Source organism: Jaculus jaculus, chromosome 1 (genome assembly GCF_020740685.1).
Source record: "Jaculus jaculus isolate mJacJac1 chromosome 1, mJacJac1.mat.Y.cur, whole genome shotgun sequence".
In the NCBI taxonomy this organism is placed as follows: domain Eukaryota; kingdom Metazoa; phylum Chordata; class Mammalia; order Rodentia; family Dipodidae; genus Jaculus; species Jaculus jaculus.
In genome coordinates, this window is record NC_059102.1 from 83,798,410 (window position 1) to 83,818,101 (window position 19,692).

Genomic DNA, 19,692 nt, shown 5'->3' on the forward strand with positions numbered 1-19,692 from the left:
GGATTATAGGCATGTGCCATCATGTCTGGCTTGCAAACTCAATTTTAATAAAACACTTCAGCCAGGCATGGTGGTGCATACCTTTAATCCCAGCACTTGAGAAGTAGAGGTTGGAAGATTGCTGTGAATTTGAGGCCAGCCTAGAGACAGCATGAGTTCCAAGTTAGTCTGGGCTGGAGTGAGACCCTACCTTGAAAAAACCCCAAAAAAAACCCCACCTTAGTCTAAGGTGGTCATACATTCAAACTACCACATGTAGGTGGCATTAACCACTGTGAGGTCATGAATATGAAGGCCACTTTGCGTTTAGAATACAGTATTGTGAGTATTTTTTTCCTTCTTCGACTTGTATACTTTTGTTTTGTTTTGTTTTTTCAAGGTAGCATCTTGCTCTAGCCCAGGTTGGCCTTAAACCTTGTGATCCTCCTACCTCAGCCTCCCAAGTGCTCTGATTCAAGGCATGTGCCACCATGCCCTGCTGCTGCTTCTCCTTCTTTTTCTTCTTCCTCCTCCTCCTCTTCTTCTTAACCTTCTTCTTTCTCTTCCTTTTCTTCTTCTTCCTCTTCTTTCTCTTCCTCTTCTTCTCCTTCTTCTCCTTCCTCTTCCTCCTCCTCTCTTCTTCTTCTGTTTAAATATTTTATTTGGGCTGGAGCAATGGCTTAGAGGTTAATGCACTTTCCTCCAAAGCCTAACCATTGGGCGTGATTCCCCAGTACTCACAGAAGCCCAGATGCAGTGGCGCATGCATCTGGAGTTTGTTTGCAGCAGCTGTAGGCCCTGGCATGCCCAGTCTCTCATCTCATTTCGCTCTCTCTATCTTTCCTTTTTTTTTTTTTCTCAAATACATACTGACAGAGAGACAGACAGACAGACATACTGACAGACAGACAGACAGACAGAGAGACAGACAGACAGACAGACAGACAGACAGACAGACACACACACACACACACCCACAGAGAGAGAGAGAGAGAGAGAGAGAGAGAGAGAGAGAGAGAGAGAGAGAGAGAGAGAGAGAAAGAGAAAGAGAAAGAGAGAGAGAGAGAATGGACGCACCAGAATCTCTAGTCACTACAATTAACTCCAGATGAATGTGCCACTACATACATGGGTATTGGGAAATTGCACCTGGTTTGTTAGGCTTTGCAGGCAAAAGTATTAACTGCTGAGCCATCTTTCCAGCTATGGCTCTTACATTCTTATTGCCATCTTCCATATAATGGTCCCAGAACCTTGGATGGTGTGATAGAGATGTCGCAACTAGTACTAAACACTCCATTGTCATCCATCAGTTCTTTGCTGAGTTGTTTTTTTCAAGGTAGTGTCTTCCTCTAGCACAGGCTGACCTGAACTCACTCTAAAGCCCCAGGTTGGCTTCAAACTTGTAGTGACCTTCCTACCTCTGTCTCATGAATGCTGTGATTAAAGGCATGCACTGCCATGCCTGGCTCTATGGTGAGTTTTGGGTCTACCCAGTAGTCACTGCCATCTGAAAAAAGAAGCTTTTCTTTTTAAATTTTTTTGTTATTATTATTATTTATTTATTTGAGAGTGACAGACAGACATAGAGAGAAAGTGGCAGAGAGAGATAGAGATAGAGATAGAGATAGAGATAGAGATAGAGATAGAGATAGAGATAGAGAGAGAGAGAGAGAGATAAAGAATGGGTGTGCCAGGGCCTCCAGCCACTGCAAATGAACTCCAGATGCATGTGCCCCCTTGTGCATCTGGCTAACGTGGATCCTGGGGAGTCGAGCCTCAAACCAGTTTCCTTAGGCTTCACAGGCAAGCACTTAACCACTAAGCCATCTCTCCAGCCCAAGAGAAGCTTTTCTAACCAAAAAAAAAGAAAGAGTATCATTAATATGTGGGCATACACATAAGTAATTAGAGGGCATTTTGGTAGGCATAATGTATCCATTTAGTCAGAAAACAGTAGTAGTTTACTCCCAGGGCTTATGACCTCTATGGCCATAGACTTTTGATTAGGTTTTCCGTAGGAGGCAAGAATTCTCTTGCATGGAGTGTGTTTTATTTCCAGTTAGAAAGCTGCTGGTTTTCCCCTAACAGATATGCCACTGCTGCACCAGTTGGTATATTCAGCCTGGCTGGACAGCTGCAAATCTTGCAGGGTTCACTGCTGGGTAAGACCTTTGATGATTCCCCCCCCCCAATAGGCTGCATAGCTCTTTCCAGCATCTTGACAGCTAGTACATAGGGAGAGGCTTCCAGCTCAGCTACAGCTTGATTTCTCAGTAATCTGTAGCTGAAGCATGTGGAGTCTTTAGTAATAGGGTCTTACCATCTAGTTCTGGTGGGCAGCCAACAGCTTTGGTAATAGCCTGTAATTTTGGAGGGCATCAGAGGCCTCCCTGGACAACAGTTTGCTGGAAGGTATCCCACCCTTTGCACTGAAAATTTTTTAGTAACAATCTATGACTACTGGGCACAACATTACCCCCCTTCCCAGTATACTTTTGCCCAAACTCTCTCTCTGTCTCTCTGAGGTAGGGTTTCATCCTAGCCCCGGCTGACCTGGAATTCATTATGTAGTCTCAGAGTGGCCTTGAACTCACACGGATCCTCTTACCTTTTCCTCCAAAGTGTTGGGATTAAGGGCGTGTGCCACCATGCCCAGCTGTTTTCTTTTTCTTTTCTTTTCTTTTTCCAGGTAGGGTCTCACTCTGGTCCACGATGACCTGGAATTAACTATGTAGTCTCAGGGTGGCCTTGAACTCATGGCGATCCTCCTACCTCTGCCTCCCAAATATTGGGATTAAAGGCATGTGCCACCATGCCCAGCTGTTTTCTTTTCTACCATATGTATTATTATCTAGCAAAGAAGTGGGTTTCCATGTGGGTTACTCATAACATCTTTAATTTTGATTAGCTCTCTTCTACCCATGCTCTTTTCCATCCCCTCCCCTAACCTCTTTTAGGCCATTTCACCCTTAGTATTCTGCTCTTCTACTCACATATCTACTCTATCCTTCCCTTAAGTCCCCCCCCTGCTCTCTCTCCCTCATGGTCCCTTTCTAGATTACTGGCCTCTACTACTGACTTTACTCCAACTCATATAAAAATCTAATATTTGCAGCTAGGATCCACATATGAGAAAGGACATGAGAGATTTACTTGCTGAGCCTGGGTTACCTCACTTATTATATTCTTTTCCAGATCCGTCCATTTGCCTTTACATTTTAGGATTTAATTTTTCTTTACAACTGAAAAAAACTTTAATGTGTAAGCATACAACATCATCATCATCCATTCATCAGTTGATAAGCATCTGGGTTGGTTCTATTTCCTAGCTATTGTAAGTAGAGTAGCAATAAACCTGTAGTTTTAAAATATATTTCTATGGTAATGAGTAGAGTGCTTGGGGGATATGCCAAGGAGTGGTATAGTTGGGTCATATGGTAAATCTATTTTTCATTGTCTCAGGAACTTCCACAGTGATTTCCACGATGGATGTACCAGTTTTCATTCCTGCCAACAAATTGAGAAGGGTTCCTATTTCCCCACGCTCTCTCCAGCATTTATTGTCATTTGATTTCTTTTTTTTCTACAGATTTTAATTTTTTAAAATTTATTATTTATTTGCGAGAGAGAAAGAGGCAGAGAGAGAGAGAGAGAAAAAGAGAGAGAGAGGGGGAGGATAGGCATACCAGGGCCTCTAGTTGCTGCAAATGAACTTCAGATGCATGCAGCACTTTGTGCATCTGGATTTACATGTATACTGGGTAATCAAACCTGGGTGTTAGTGCCTTAATTGCTAAGTCATCTCACTAGCACCTATCCTAGTTTTTTTCTTTTTTTTTTTGGAGGTAGGGTCTCACTCTAGTCCAGGTTGACCTGGAATTCACTATGTAGTCTCTGAGTGGCCTTGAACTCATGATGATCCTCCCACCCCTGCCTCCCAAGTGGTGGGATTAAAGGCATGAGCCACCATTCCTGGCCCTAGCCTAGTTTCTTATTTTTATTTATTTATTTGAGAGCAACAGACAGAGAGAAAAAGAGGCAAATAGAGAATGGGTGTGACTGGGCCTCCAGCCACTGCAGTCAAACTCTAGATGCATGCGCCCCCTTGTGCATCTGGCATACGTGGGTCCTGGGGAATTAAGCCTCGAACTGAGATCCTTAGGCTTCACAGGCGAGTGCTTAACCGCTAAGCCATCTCTCTAGCCTTAGCCTAGTTTTTGATTGGGAGTTTTGATTTCTTATTTAGATTTTAAAATGTTTTTTTAATTTTTTTCTTTTGGTTTTTCAAGGTAGGGTCTTACTCTAGTTCAGAATGACCTGGAATTCACTATGTAGTTTCAGGGTGGCCTTGAACTCTTGGTGATCCTCCTACCTCTGCCTTCTGAGTGCTGGGATTAAAGGCATGTGCTACCATGCCTGGCTTGGATTAAAAAAAATTTTTTTTTTTTTCAGGGTAGGATCTGATTCTGGTCCAAACTGACCTGGAATTCACTATGTAGTCTCAGGGTGGCCTCGAACTCACAGCGATCCTCCTACCTCTGCCTCCTGAGTGCTGGGATTAAAGGCATGTGCTACCATGTCCGGCTTGAAATATATTTTTAAAAATCTTGTTGTTATTTATTTATTTATTTGAGTGATAGAGAGAAAGAGGCAGCTATAGTGAGATAGAGAATGGGCATGTCAGGGTCTCCAGCCACTGCAAACAAACTCCAGACACATGTACCACCTTGCGCATCTGACTTATGTAGATCCTGGGGAATTGAACCTGGGTCCTTTGGATTTGCAGGCAAGTGCCTTAGCTGCTAAGCCATCTCTACAGCCCCTTATTTAGTTTTGTTCTGAGTTCTTTGTATATACTAGATATTAACCCTCTGTCAGCTGTATAGCTGGCAAAGATTTTCTCCCATTCTGTAGGCTGTCTCTTTGCTGTATTCACAGAGCCTTTTGCTGTATAACAGCTTTAATTTGCAGGTCCTAATGGTTGATTAGTGGTCTTTAGAGCATGCTTGTTTTGGTATTTTCTTTTCTTTCTTTTTTTTTAAAATTTTTATTAACATTTTCCATGATTATAAAATATATCCCATGGTAATTCCCTCCCACTCTACCCCCACACTTTCCCATTTGAAATTCCATTCTCCATCATATTACCCCCCCCATTACAATCATTGTAATTACATATATACAATATCAACCTATTAAGTGTCCTCTTCCCTTCCTTTCTCTACCCTTTATGTCTCTTTTTACCTTACTGGCATCTGCTACTAAGTATTTTCCTTCTCACGCAGAAGCCCAGTCATCTGTAGCTAGGATCCACATATGAGGGAGAACATGTGGCACTTGGCTTTCTGGGCCTGGGTTACCTCACTTAGTAAAATACTTTCCAGGTCCATCCATTTTTCTGCAAATTTCATAACTTCATTTTTCTTTACCACTGAGTAGAGCTCCATTTTATAAATGTGCCACATCTTCATTATCCACTCATCTGTTGAGGGACATCTAGGCTGGTTCCATTTCCCAGCTATTATAAATTGAGCAGCAATGAACATGGTTGAGCACGTACTTCTAAGGAAATGAGATGAGTCCTTTGGATATATGCCTAGGAGTGCTATAGCTGGGTCATGTGGTAGATCAATCTCTAGCTGTTTTAGGAACCTCCACACTGTTTTCCACAATGGCTGGACCAGATTGCATTCCCACCAGCAGTGCAGAAGGGTTCCTTTTTTTCCACATCCCCGCCAAAATTTATGATCATTTGTTTTCATGATGGTGGCCAATCTGACAGGAGTGAGATGGAATCTCAATGTAGTTTTAATCTGCATTTCCCTGATGACTAGTGACGTAGAACATTTTTTTAGATGCTTATATGCCATTCGTATTTCTTCCTTTGAGAACTCTCTATTTAGCTCCATAGCCCATTTTTTGATTGGCTTGTTTGATTCCTTGTTATTTAACTTTTTGAGTTCTTTGTATATCCTAGATATTAATCCTCTATCAGATATATAGCTGGTGAAGATTTTTCCCATTCTGTAGGTTGCCTCTTTGCTTTTTTCACTGTGTCCTTTGCGGTGCAAAATCTTTGTAATTTCATTAGGTCCCAGTGGTTAATGTGTGGTTTTATTGCCTGAGCAATTGGGGTTGTATTCAGAAAGTCTTTGCCAAGACCAATATGTTGAAGGGTTTTCCCTTACTTTTTCCTCTAGCAGTTTCAGAGTTTCCAGTCTAATGTTAAGGTCTTTAATCCATTTGGACTTAATTCTTGTGCATGGCGAGAGAGAAGAATCTATTTTCGTCCTTCTGCAGATATATATCCAGTTTTCAAAACACCATTTGCTGAAGAGGCTGTCTCTTCTCCAATGAGTATTTTTGGCATTTTTATCAAATATCAGGTGGCTATAGCTACTTGGGCTTACATCTGGGTCCTCTATTCTGTTCCACTGATCTACATGTCTGTTTTTGTGCCAGTACCATGCTGTTTTTGTTACTATGGCTCTGTAGTATAGGTTAAAATCAGGTATGGTGATACCACCAGCCTCTTTTTTGTTGCTCAGTATTATTTTAGATATTCGAGGTTTTTTGTGATTCCAAATGAATTTTTGGATTGTTTTTTCTATTTCCATGATGAAAGCCTTTGGAATTTTGATAGGGATTGCATTAAATGTGTAGATTGCTTTAGGTAAGATTGCCATTTTCACGATATTGATTCTTCCAATCCAGGAACAAGGGATGTTTCTCCACTTTCTAGTGTCTTCTGCAATTTCTCGCTTGAGTGTTTTAAAGTTCTCATTGTAGAGATTCTTTACTTCCTTGGTTAGGTTTATTCCAAGGTACTTTATTTTTTTTGATGCAATTGTGAATGGGAGTGATTCTCTGATTTCATCCTCTGTGTGTTTGTTGTTAGCATATATGAAGGCTACTGATTTCTGTGTATTTATTTTGTATCCTGCTACATTGCTGTAGGTTTTGATCAGCTCTAACAGTTTGCTAGTGGAGTTTTAGGGTCCTTTATGTATAGAATCATGTCATCTGCAAATAATGATAACTTGATTTCTTCCTTTCCAAGTTGTATCCCTTTTATGTGTGTCTCTTGCCTTATTGCTATGGCTAAGACTTCCAAAACTATATTAAATAAAAGTGGGGACAGTGGACCCCTTTGTCTTGTTCCTGATTTTAGTGGAAAAGCTTCCAGTTTTTCCCCATTTAGTAATATGTTGTCTGTAGGCTTGTCATAAATAGCCTTTAGTATATTGAGATATGTTCCTTCTATTCCCAGTCTCTGTAGGACTTTTATCATGAAGGGATGTTGGATTTTGTCAAATGCTTTCTCTGCATCTAATGAGATGATCATGTGATTTTTGTCCTTCAACCCGTTTATGTAATGTATTACATTTATAGATTTGCGTATGTTGAACCATCCCTGCATCTCTGGGATAAAGCCTACTTGGTCAGGGTGAATGATCTTTTTGATATACTCTTGTATTCTGTTTGCCAATATTTTGTTGAGAATTTTTGCATCTATGTTCATGAGGGCGATTGGTCTGTAATTTTCTTTTTTTGTTCTATCTTTGCCTGGTTTTGGTATCAGGGTGATGCTGGCCTGATAGAAGGAGTTTGGTAGAATTCCTTCTTTTTCTATTTCCTGGAAAAGCTTAAGAAGCAATGGTGTTAGCTCTTCCTTAAAAGTCCGGTAAAATTCAGCAGTGAATCCATCCGGGCCTGGGCTTTTTTAGTTGGGAGATTATTGATAACTGTTTGGATCTCCATGTTTGTTATAGGTCTATTTAAGTGATGAATCTCATTTTGATTTAATTTAGGTAGGTCATATAGATCAAGGAAATCATCCATTTCTTTCAGATTTTCATTCTTTGTGGAGTATATGCTTTTATAGTATGTCCCTATGATTTTTTGAATTTCTCTGGAATCTGTTGTGATGTTACCTTGTTCATCTCTGATTTTATTAATTTGTGTCTCTTCTCTCTTTCTTTTGGTCAGATTTGCTAAAGGTTTATCAATCTTGTTTATCCTTTCAAAGAACCAACTCTTTGTTTCATTAATTCTTTGGATTGTTCTTTTTGTTTCTATTTCATTAATTTCTGCCCTAATCTTTATTATTTCTTCCCGTCTACTGATTTTGGTTTGCCTTGTTCTTCTTTTTCCTAGGCTTTAAGGCGAAGCATTAGGTCGTTTACTTGCGACCTTTCTAATTTCTTAATATAGGCACTTAAGGCTATAAATTTACCTCTTAGAACTGCCTTCATTGTGTCCCAGAGATTTTGGTATGTTGTGTTCTCATTATCATTTGACTCTATAAATTTTTTGATTTCCTTTTTGATTTCTTCATTGACCCATTCATCATTTAGTAGTGTATTGTTTAGTTTCCATGATTTTGTGTATGCTCTATAGCCTTTCTTGCTACTGATTTGTAGTTTAATTCCATTGTGGTCAGATAGAATGCAAGGAATTATTTCAATTTTCCTGAATTTGTTAAGATTTGCTTTGTGTCCTAATATATGGTCTATTTTAGAGGATGTTCCATGTGCTGCTGAAAAGAATGTATATTCTGTAGCCTTTGGATGAAATGTCCTGTATATATCTGTTAAGTCCATTCCTTCTATGACCTCATTTAGTCCAGATGCCTCTCTGCTTATTTTTTCCCAGGATGACCTGTCAATTGATGAGAGTGGGGTGTTAAAGTCACCCACCACCACTGTGTTTGGTGTTATCTGTGACCTTAGTTCTAATAGTGTTTGTTTGATGAATTTGGGAGCCCCCATGTTAGGTGCATATATGTTTCGGATTGTAATGTCCTCCTGTTGGAGTGTGCCCTTAATCAGTATAAAGTGACCTTCTTTATCTTTCTTGACTAACGTTGGACTAATGTCTACCTTGTCAGGTATTATGATAGCAACCCCTGCTTGTTTTCTAGGCCCATTTGCTTGAAACAGCGTTATCCAACCTTTCACCCTAAGATAATGTCTATCCTTTGTAGAAAGGTGAGTTTCTTGGAGACAACAAATTGTAGGATCCTGCTTTTTAACCCAGTCTGCAAATCTATGTCTTTTCGTTGGGGCATTGAGGCCGTTGATATTAAGAGATATTATTGAAAGGTGTGTATTTATGTTTGCCATTCTTTTGTGTGTGTGTGTGTGTGTGTGTGTTTCTGGTTCTACCTGTGCTCTCTTGTGTTAACTAGTATTTGAGTATTGCTTGTTTTTTCTAGGTTCCTTATATGTGTGCTTTTCCTTTTCTTCAGCATGGAGGATTCTATCAAGTATTTTCTGTAGAGCTGGTTTTGTTTTCAAATACTCCTTTAACCTGCTTTTGTCATGGAATGTCTTTATTTCTCCATCTATTTGAATGGATAACTTTGCAGGATAAAGTAATCTTGGTTGACAGTTGTTATCTTTCAGAACTTGGAATATATCACTCCAAGCCCTTCTGGCTTTAAAAGTTTGTGTTGAATAATCTGCTGTAATCCTGATGGGCTTGCTTTTGTAGGTAACTTGATTTTTCTCTCTTACTGCTTTCAATATTTTTTCTTTGGTGTGTGTGTTTGGAAGTTTGAGTATAATATGGCGAGGAGAGGTTCTTTCTTGGTTTTGTCTTGCAGGGGTTCTAAAGGCTTCCTGTATCTGCACTGGCACCTCTTTCCCAATTTGGGGGAAATTTTCTTCTATGATTTTGTTGAAGACGCCTACTATGCCTCTGGAGTGGAGTTCTTCTCCTTCTACTATGCCCTGAATTCTTATATTGGATCTTTTCATAGTGTCCCGAATATCTTGAAATTCCCACTCATACTTTTCTATAAGTTTGTCTTTCTCTTTGTTGGACTGCATTAGGTCTGCCACCTGGTCTTCTAGCTTAGATATTCTGTCCTCTCCCTCATCCATCCTACTGGTGAGATTTTCTACAGAGTTTTTTTATTTCATTAACTGTGTTCTTCATTGCTAGTAATTCTGACTGGGTTTTCTTTATTATTTCTATTTCCCTATTTATGTCTTGTATTGCCTTCTTTATTTCATTAAATTGGTGTCCTGCATCTTCTTTGATTCCTTTGATTTCCTCTTTGATTTCTTCTTTGATTGTTTTGATGTGTTCTTGACCTCTTTGAACATATTTATAATCATTCTTTTGAACTCTTTCTCAGGCATTTCCTCTAACTCTTTCTCACTGGAGGACATTTCTGATGCATTAATACTTTTAGGTGGATTTATATCGTCTTGCTTTTTAATGTTTCTTGTGTTATAATGTATATATTTTTGCATCTTGGATTAAGTTAATGCTTGGATTTTCTAGCTAGCTGTGTATTCTTAGCTGAATCAATTTATTTGATGTAATATATTTTCAGGGTAGGACCTTAAGGTGTTAGGTGTGGCTCTTAAGACTCTCAGAGTATCTACAAAGATGTTCTTAGTGGTTGAGTTTCCCTGCTAATGGAGTATTCAAGCAGGCTGAGTGGAATAAAATACAGGTAGATTCTAAAATTTAACTAAACACTGTACACATTCAATCAAAAACAGCCCCGAGTATGTATGCAAGAATAGTTTTTATAACGACCAGATCCTCTATCAACAAAGAGGTTAAGATTTCTGGTCTGTTGAGGGATCCAAGTCAGCTTGCAACCAAGTGAGACCCTTCCCTGGTGCAATCCCAGTTACCTTGGATGATTTTGGTCTCAGTCAAGTTGCTGCCTGGGTTGTCGGGCTGCTGTTCTGATTTCTGGAGCTGGGCACTTGCTTTTCCTGCGGGGCAAACCGAGCCGCTGCTGCTGCCTGTGCTGCTGCTGCAGCTGCCACTGCTGGAGCCACCACTGCTGCTGAAGCTGCTGCTGCTGTGTCCACTGCCACTGCTCCCCCTGAAGCTGCTGCTGCTGAGTCTGCCGCTGCTGCCACTCCTGGGTCTGCTGCTGCTGGGGCCGCTGTTACCGGTGCTGGAGCCGCTGATGTTGCTGCCGAACTCTGCTCCTGCTTGGGTCCCGCTGTCAGCCCAAGTTGGCGTGGCTGGGTCCCGGGCCGCTGCTCTGTTCGCTGGAGCTGGGCTCAGGCGGTGGGGGAGGGGAGGGAGCCGCAGCTGCTCTGGTTCTCTCGCTGCTCCACATGTTCCTCTACCTCGCGGTCTGCTCCTCCGTTGCTCACTGCTGCTCTCCCTTCACGTTTCCTGAGTTGCAGAGAGCGCTGGTGTGAGCGAAAGCTCCCTCACCTGGCTTTTCCTGCGGCTCGAGCCGAGTCTGGCGGCTTTCTGGTGCTCCGCGGCCGTGGTGGTTGGCCGAGCTGCCAGAGCCGCTTTTCCCACCTGTGCAGGCTCTGGATGCTCTGGAACTCTTCTACTTCTCTGCTGCCGCTTCAATTTCCTATACACCTCACTTTTTAGTAAAAGTGTGTATTTTGCTGAGTTTTTTTGGTCTTTTTCCCCCCTAGGCTGCTTTGGCGTGGTACCTACGCTGCCATCTTAACCGGAAGTCTTTTCTTCTTTTAATATTGAATGCTTCACGAATTTGCGTGTCATCCTTGCGCAGGGGCCATGCTAATCTTCTCTGTATCGTTCCAATTTTAGTATGTATTCTGCTGAAGCAAGCACTGTTTTTGGTATTTTCAAGGCAGGGTCTCACTCTAGTCCAGGCTAACCTGGAACCACAGAGTGAGTTCCAGGCTGGCCTCAAACTCAGTGATCTCAAGTGTTAGGATTAAAGGTATGCACTACCATGGCCCACTGGAGCATTCTTTTTGAGCATGACTTTTATGTTGCCCAGTTAGGCATTGTTGCATCTAATTGTAATTCTAGAACTTGGGATGCTAAGGCAGGAGGATTACAGGTTTCAGGTCATCCCGCCTACACAATGAGATGAACTGTCAAACAACAACAAAAATGAGATGATGGACTAGAGAGTTGACTCAGAAGTTAAGGTGCTTTCCTGCAAAGCCTAAGGACCCAGGCTTGATTCCCTAGTACCCATGTAAAGCCAAATACACAAAATGGTGCATGCATGTGAAGTTTGTTTGGAGTGGGTGGAGGCCCTACCATACTGATTCTCTCTGTCTCTTTTCTATCTCTCTCTGCTTGCATATAAATAAATGAAAATATCAAAATTAAAATGAGATGATAGCCTACATCATATACAGTGTTAATTATGATTCTAGAGTATAGTGATTCTTGTGTACTTTAAATATCAATGTTTTTGAGTTTAAACTTCATTTGTTTTAGGCAACGACTCTGAGAGTAAGGAAATTAGAAGAAAATATCGAAGCAGAAAGGGCAGCACATTTGGAGTCAAAATTTAATTCTGAAATTATTCAGGTAAAATGTAAACAAATATTTCTGGCATAAGTTTCCTTAAGTTGTAACAGCTAGGAAACAACGCTGTTTTCAGATAGCTAAGGTGTATATTGAAAACATGTGACATAGTGTTATGATACTCATTATTGTGTCTAGTAAGGAGACAAGTGAGGGTATACTATATTAGTTGAGATGTTGGCACACTGAAGCTTTGAGGCCAGTGTCATCCTATGTCCCATCTATAGGTCTGTTGTGCTGCAGAAGGAGAATGCAGTATTGGTACAGAGACCTAATGACCTATAAATTGGTTGACTTTCTTTCACTATAGTGGTATACTTGAGACAATTAACTTAAAAGAGAAAAGGTGTATTTTGGCTCATGGTTCTTGAAGTTCCAGCCCATGAATGGGTGGCCCCCTTTCTTTGGGTATGTAGAAAAGCATCACGTCATGGTGGGAGCACATGGTGGAGGATGCTGTTCACTTCATGTGCCAGGAAGCAGAGTAGGAGAGAGAGGATGTGCCAGGGTCTCACAATCCTGTTTGAGGCCACACCTCCAGTGATGCAAGGACATCCCATAAGATCCCACCTCCTAAAAGTCTGTAGTACCTCTCCTACTGTCATTCTGGGAACTAAGTTTTATTTTTCCCCATTTCTTTCTTTTTTTTTTTCCTCTATGACAGACTTTATTTATTTATTTATTTTTACATTTTTATTTTTATTTTTTCTGAATTTTATTAAACATTTTCCATGATTTAAAAAATATCCCATGGTAATACCCTCCCTCCCGCACTTTTCCCCTTTGAAATTCTATTCTCCATAACATCCACTCCCCATCACGATAAGTCTCTCCTCTATTTGGATGCCATGATCCTTCCCTCCTCTTATGATGGTCTTGTGTAGGTAGTGTCAGGCACTATGAGGTCATGGATATCGAGGCCAATTTTTTTGACTGGAGGGAGAATGTTGTAAGGAGTCCAACCCTTCCTTTGGCGTTTACATTCTTTCCACCACCTCTTCCGCATTAGACCCTGAGCCTCAGAAGGTGTGATCGAGATGTTACTTGGTACTCTACTTACTTCTTTCCAGCACCATGATACCTTCTGAGTTGTTCCAAGGTCACTGCCATCTGAAAAGAGAAGATTCTCTATCCAAAGTGAGGGTAGAATTAATATAAGGGTATGAATAATAAGAGAAGTGCTTACTGGGCAGTTTGATAAGCATAGTATATACACTTATCCAGACATCAGCAGATGTTACAACCCTAGGGTTCATGACTACCCCTGTTTTAAGTTTTCAGTATCAGGGATGTATTCCCTCCCTTGGAGCAGGCCTCCAGTCCAATTGGAGGGCAGTTGGTTTCCACCATGACAGACATGCCACTATTGCACCTGTTGGCTCATTTGGCCTGGCTGGTCAATTATAAGGCTTGCAGTGTCCACTGTTGAGTATCTTCACTGGTGGTATCTCTTTCTCCCATTGAACTATATGTAGAATGGCTTCTTCCAGCTTTCTGTCAGCTGGTCTACATGGAGGAGGTTATCAGCTCAGTTCCAGCAGGATTTCTCAGTGGCCTTGCAGCCCAAGTATGTGGAGTCTTCAGTAATATGGGGACTAAGTTTTTAACAACTGAACATTTTGGGAACATTAAAGATCCAAATTATAGCTTGCAAAGTAGAAAATATTTACTATTTGGTACTTTAGAAATTTTTTTTTTAGGTTTTTTTGAGGTAGGGTCTTACTCTAGCACAGGCTGCCCTGGAATTCACTATGGAGTCTCAGGGTGGCCTCGAACTCATGGTGATCCTCCTACCTTTGCCTCCCGAGTGCTGGGATTAAAGGTGTGCGCCACCACAACTGGCTCCAAAATTTTTTTTTTTGACTAGAGTATTTTTTTAATCAAATAGCCATAGGATTGAATTTTTTCTTTTTTAAATATTTTTTAATTTTTAATTTTTCATTGATAACTTCCATAATTATAAACAATAAACCATGGGAATTCTCTTGCCCCCACTTTGCCCTTTGCAACTCCACTCCCCATCATACCCCTTGTCCCTCACAATGAATTTTTTCTTGATAACATTAAAACCACCCACCTTCTTTGTTGAGTATATGTTCTTTGTACTCATATGTCACTATATTAAGAATGTATGCTCCAGTATTGTAGATACTATATATCTATATGACTTTATTTGTACATGGGCATGAGGATGCTGAGTCAGAGATAGAATATACTAAATCTCTATAGGAACACAATAAAGAGAGGTTAAGTATAGGAGGGATTAAATGGAAGCCTTCAAAGGAAAGTACCCCAATTTTTAGGTCTTAGAAAATAAAAAGGATTAATTTTAAATTAAGGGCCCTTTTAAGTAGGGATTGGTGAACTACTGCCTGTGGGCCAGTTCTGACCTGCAGCCTATTTTTGCAAGTAAGTTTTATTGGATGATAGCCATTCCTATTTATAGCTATTGGTCAAGATTACAACCCTATGGCCCACAATGTAAAGTATTTACTCTCTAACTCTGGGCAGAAAGTTTGCTGGCTACTGGTCTAAACAAAGACAGTTGCATGGATGAAGTCACTGAACAAGTATGTGCTTGCTATTGGGTGAATTCTGTGCAGTGTAATATGGCAGGGCTTAGTGAACAGTTATACTAGTGTTCACTAAGTCATAATGTTAGTGTTATGTTAGAAAGATGTGATAAAGACTTAATAAAATCCTTTTCACGTTGAGAACTTAGATTCTTTTTGAAATTGGAAGCTGCTGTAGGCATTTCCTGGCATTTATTAAATGCTCAGTAAATATTTATTAACTATTATCTCATTTGATCCTTAATATTATTATATTATATTATATTATATTATATTATATTATATTATATTATATTATAATTATAATAATAATTATTATATATTATTTTCCTTCATTGTTTACAGATGAGAAACCTCAGGTGTTATAAAGTTTAGTAATATGCTTAGGGGTCACATAAGTTAATTTGTTCAACAGGATTTCAAAAGTTGAGTTTTATATAGAAACCCATTTTATATTTAGTATGGAACATAGTTTTCTACATTTCCCTTCCCCTTTTAATAGACTATTTTTATTGTAAAATTAATTTTTAAAGAGGTGCACCATTTACAAAGTTAAAAATCAAAGCACCTGTGCTGGTGTGGTGGCATACTGAAAGCATGAAATTCTTGCTTTCATTCCTGTCCCTTCATCTACTTATTTTCATTCTTTTCACTTATTACCAAAGTTTAGCATTCTCTATACACTGATTTGGACTTTGCTGTTTTTTGACGTAGGATCTCAGTCTATTCCAGGCTGTCCTGGAATTCACTATGTAGTCTCAGGCTGTCCTCAAACTCACAGTGACCCTCCTACCTCTACCTCCTGAGTGCTGGGATTAAAGGTATGCACCACAACACTCGGCTCTTTTTTAAAAAAAATATTTTATTTCTTTGCAAGCAGAAAGCTACGCAGAGAGAAAGACAGAGAGAATGTGAGTGCCAGGACCTCTAGCCACTGCAAACAAACTGAACGCATGGGCCACTTGGTGCATCTGGCTTTATGTGGGTACTGGAGAATTGAACCTGGGTCATTATATTTTGCAGGCAAATGCCTTAACTCCTGAGCAATCTCTCCAGCCCTCTTTTTTTTTTTTTTCTTGAGGCAAAATATCACTCTAGTGCGGGCTTACCTAGAACTTACTCTGTAACCCCAGGCTGGCCCCTAACTCATGGTATTCCTCTTACTTCAGCCTTATTAATGTTGGGATTAAAAGTGTGTGCCATCATGCCCAGCTAACTGCTATTTTCAGTATGTACGAACAACACATTGTTCTATAACAGTACGTAGAGAACTACTTAGAGACTTTAAAAATGTTAATAACCTATTTATGTCTATATATAATTCTTTTTAAAATTCTTTAAAATTTTTTATTAATTAGTTTGTACTCAGTGAAAACAGTCAAGTTGGTACCATTGTTAGCCTCCTCCATGTCCTACCCCCTTTCCCTGTCCCCTTCTTGTTGAAGTTTTTATTTATTTATTTGAGAGTGACATACCGAGGGAGAAAGAGAGAAAATGGGCACATCAGGGCCTCCAGCCACTGCAGATGAACTCCAGATGCATGAGCCCCCCCATGCATCTGGCTAATGTGGGTCCTGGGGAATTGAGCCTTGAGCCTCGAACCAGGATTCTTACGCTTCACAGGCAAGCGCTTAACCACTAAGCCATCTTTCCAGCCCTACAATTTTTTTTAAAATTAATTAATTTTATTGACAACTTCCATAATTATAGACAATAAACCATGGTAATTTCCCCCCTTCCCCGCTTTCCCCTTTGCATCTCTACTCTCCATCATATCCCCTCCCCACTCAGTCTATATAATTCTTTTGAAAGAATGTACTTTTTAAGTCATTCCACTGTTTGTGGATATAGTGAGTCAAATTTTAAAGGTGTCTGTGGCACAGAATTTCAAGTGTATGCAAAAGTAGACAGATTAGGGCTGAAGAGATGGTTTAGGGGTTAAGGCAGTTGCCTATAAAGTCTAGACCCAGATCCCATTCCCCAGTACTCATGCAAGCCAGATTACACAAGGTGGTGCATGCATCTAGAGTTGGTTTTCAGTGGCTAGAGGCCCTGGAGTGCCCATTCTCTCTCTTTTTCTCTCAAATAAGTGAATAAAATTAAAAGTATTAAAATAGGCAGATTATTAAAACAAATTCCCAATGTACCAGTAACTCAACTTAAAAACCTACCACAGACTAGTTGCATTTTGTATATTACCCTCTGCATTCTTCCACTTCCAGATTATATTGAACCAAATCCAAGCTATCAAGTCATTACAACTGTAAATATTTCAGTAATGTCCAATAAAGATTTCTTTTCTACAGTAAGAAATCTCTACAGGAATACACAGATGTATTTAAGCTTAAGATACTCATTTATTAATGTTTCTTGTGTGGAATAATACCCACCTTTTGCTTTCTTTTTTGCTGGAGAAATGGCTTAGAAGCTAAGGCACTGCCTGCTAAGCCTAAGGACCCAAGTTCGATTCCCTAGAACCCACATAAGCCAGATGCACATGGTGATGCATACATCTGGAATTCATTTGCAGTGGCTAGAGATCCTACTGTGCCCAATTCTCTCTCTCAAATAAATAAAAAGTTAAAAATATTTTTATTTATTTACACACATGCAAAAAGGGCACTAGGGCCTCTTGCCACTGCAAATGAACTCCAGAAATGTGCACCACTTTGTGCATCTGACTATATATAGGTACTAGAGAACTGAACCTAAACTGGGAGGCTTTGCAAACAAGTACTTTAACCACTGATCCATCTCCCCAACCTTCCCCTAAAGCATTCAAAAACCACTTACAATATTTCATAAAGGAAATATGAATATATTAGAAGATCAAAATTAAGTACTTTGGACTGGAGAGGTGGCTTAGCCATTAAGGAATTTTCTTGCAAAGCCAAAGGACCTCAATTTGATTCCCCAGGACCCATGTAAACCAGATGCACAAGGTAGCCCATGTGTCTGGAGTTCATTTGCAGTGGCTTCAGGCCCTGGCATGTCCATTCTTTCTCTCAATCTCTGCCTCTTTCTCTCTGATTCTCTTAAATAAATGAATAAGTAAATAAATACTAAAAATAAGTACTTTGGGCTGGAGAGATGGCATAGCGGTTAAGTACTTGCCTGTGAAGCCTAAGGACCCTGGTTCGAGGCTCAATTCCCCAGGACCCACGTAAACCAGATGTACAAAGGGGCGCACATGTCTGGAGTTCAGTTGTAGTGGCTGGAGGTCCTGGCATGCCCATTTTCCCTCTCTCTATCTGCCTCTTTCTCTCTCTGTCTGTCACTCTCAAATAAATAAATAAAAATATAAAATATTAAAAATTAAGAACTTTGATGGGACAGGTAATAGCACAACAATCATGCTTTTTAAAAAAATATTTTATTTTTATATATTTACTTGAGAAGAAAAATGCAGAAAGGTGGTGGGGTGGGGGAGGAGAGGGAAGAGAATGGGCATGCAAGGGCCTCCAATTGCATGTGCTATCTTGTGCATCTGGTCTGGGGAATTGAACCTGGGTTCTTTGGTTTTTCAGGCAAGTGCCTTAACTGCTAAGCTATCACTCCATGCTTTTTCATAGTATGGTTCATTTGCTCTTTTCCCTGTTAAGCCTGTGAAGAAAGAGAATAAGCTGTCTATTGTTTATATTCTTTATTTATTATTTGAAAGAGAAAGGGGCAGATAGAGAAAGAATGGGTGCACTAGGGCCTCTAGTCACTGCAAACAAACTTCAGAAGCATGTACCACCTAGTGCATCTGCCTTCACATGGGTACTGGGAAATCGAACCTGGGTCCTTAGACTTTGCAGGGGAGTGCCTTAACCACTGCACCATCTCTCCAGTCTTATATTCTTTTTTAAGCCAGAGCATAAGGAAAGGGGTGTTTGGATAAATGATAATCTGTTGTTGATAAAGTATTCTACTCCATTTAAGATTGAAGCTAGCATTTCTTAGCTTTCTTTTTAATTTTTTTTTCTGTTCTGTTTTTTTGCGGTAAGGTCTCACTCTAGAACAGGCTGACCTGGAATTCACTATGTAGTCTCCAGGTGGTTTTGAACTCATAGTGATCCACTTACCTCTGCCTCCTGAGTGCTGAGATTAAAGGCGTGTGCCACCACGCCTGACCCTGTTTTAAAATTTTTATTGACAACTTCCATAAGTATAGATAATAAATCATAAGAATTCCCTCTCTCCATCTTCAATTTCTCACTCCCAAATCCATCCTCCATTGAATCCCTTCTATATTCAATTAGTCTCTGTTCTGTTTTAATGTCATTATTCCTCCTGATATGAAGGTCTTGTGTTGAAAGTATCAGCCACTGTGAGGTCATGAATATCCAAGCCTTTTCGTGTCTGGAAGACAGCAATGTAAGCAGTCCAACCCTTCTGTTGGCTCTTACATTCTTTCCACCACCTTTTCGTCCTTGGAGGGTGTGATAGAGATATCTCACTTAGTGCTGAACACTCCAGTGTCCTTTTTTCTCAGCACTATAGTAGTTTTGAGTCACCCCAGTGGTCACTGACATTTGTAAAGAGAAGCTTCTCTAACCAAAAGTGAGAGAACCATTAATATATATGGTCATAAACATAAACATTTAGAGTGCAGTTTGGTGGGCATAATCTATACATTTAGCCAGAAAATAGTAGTCGTTACTCCCCTAGGGCTTACCAGCCAAAGACTAAGTTTTCAGTACCAGGCATGTATTCTCTCTGATGGAATGGGCCTCCAAGTACAATCAGAGAACAGTTGGTTTCCTCCATAACTGACATGCCACTGGTTTACTAGTTGGCACATTTGGCTGGATGGCCAGCTGTAAGGCTTGCAAGGTCCATTGCTGGTTAACGTTGTTGGTGACTT

The 19,692-nt window shown here is 40.1% G+C and overlaps 1 protein-coding gene and 1 non-coding gene across 7 annotated transcripts in view; one reads left to right on the top strand and one right to left on the bottom strand.

The window, feature by feature from the left end:
• Ccdc171 (coiled-coil domain containing 171) overlaps positions 1 to 19,692 on the top strand; it is a 553,592-nt gene that overhangs the window by 100,704 nt on the left and 433,196 nt on the right. For all 6 annotated transcript variants that reach the window (XM_045160095.1, XM_045160091.1, XM_045160110.1 and 3 more), the window contains one exon: positions 12,181 to 12,273. In XM_045160095.1, coding sequence (XP_045016030.1) covers positions 12,181 to 12,273 — 93 coding nt within the window. The remainder of the gene's footprint in view (positions 1 to 12,180; positions 12,274 to 19,692) is intronic.
• Positions 11,450 to 11,556, bottom strand: LOC123458180. The gene has a single exon (XR_006635478.1). It is a non-coding gene; the product is annotated as a U6 spliceosomal RNA (small nuclear RNA).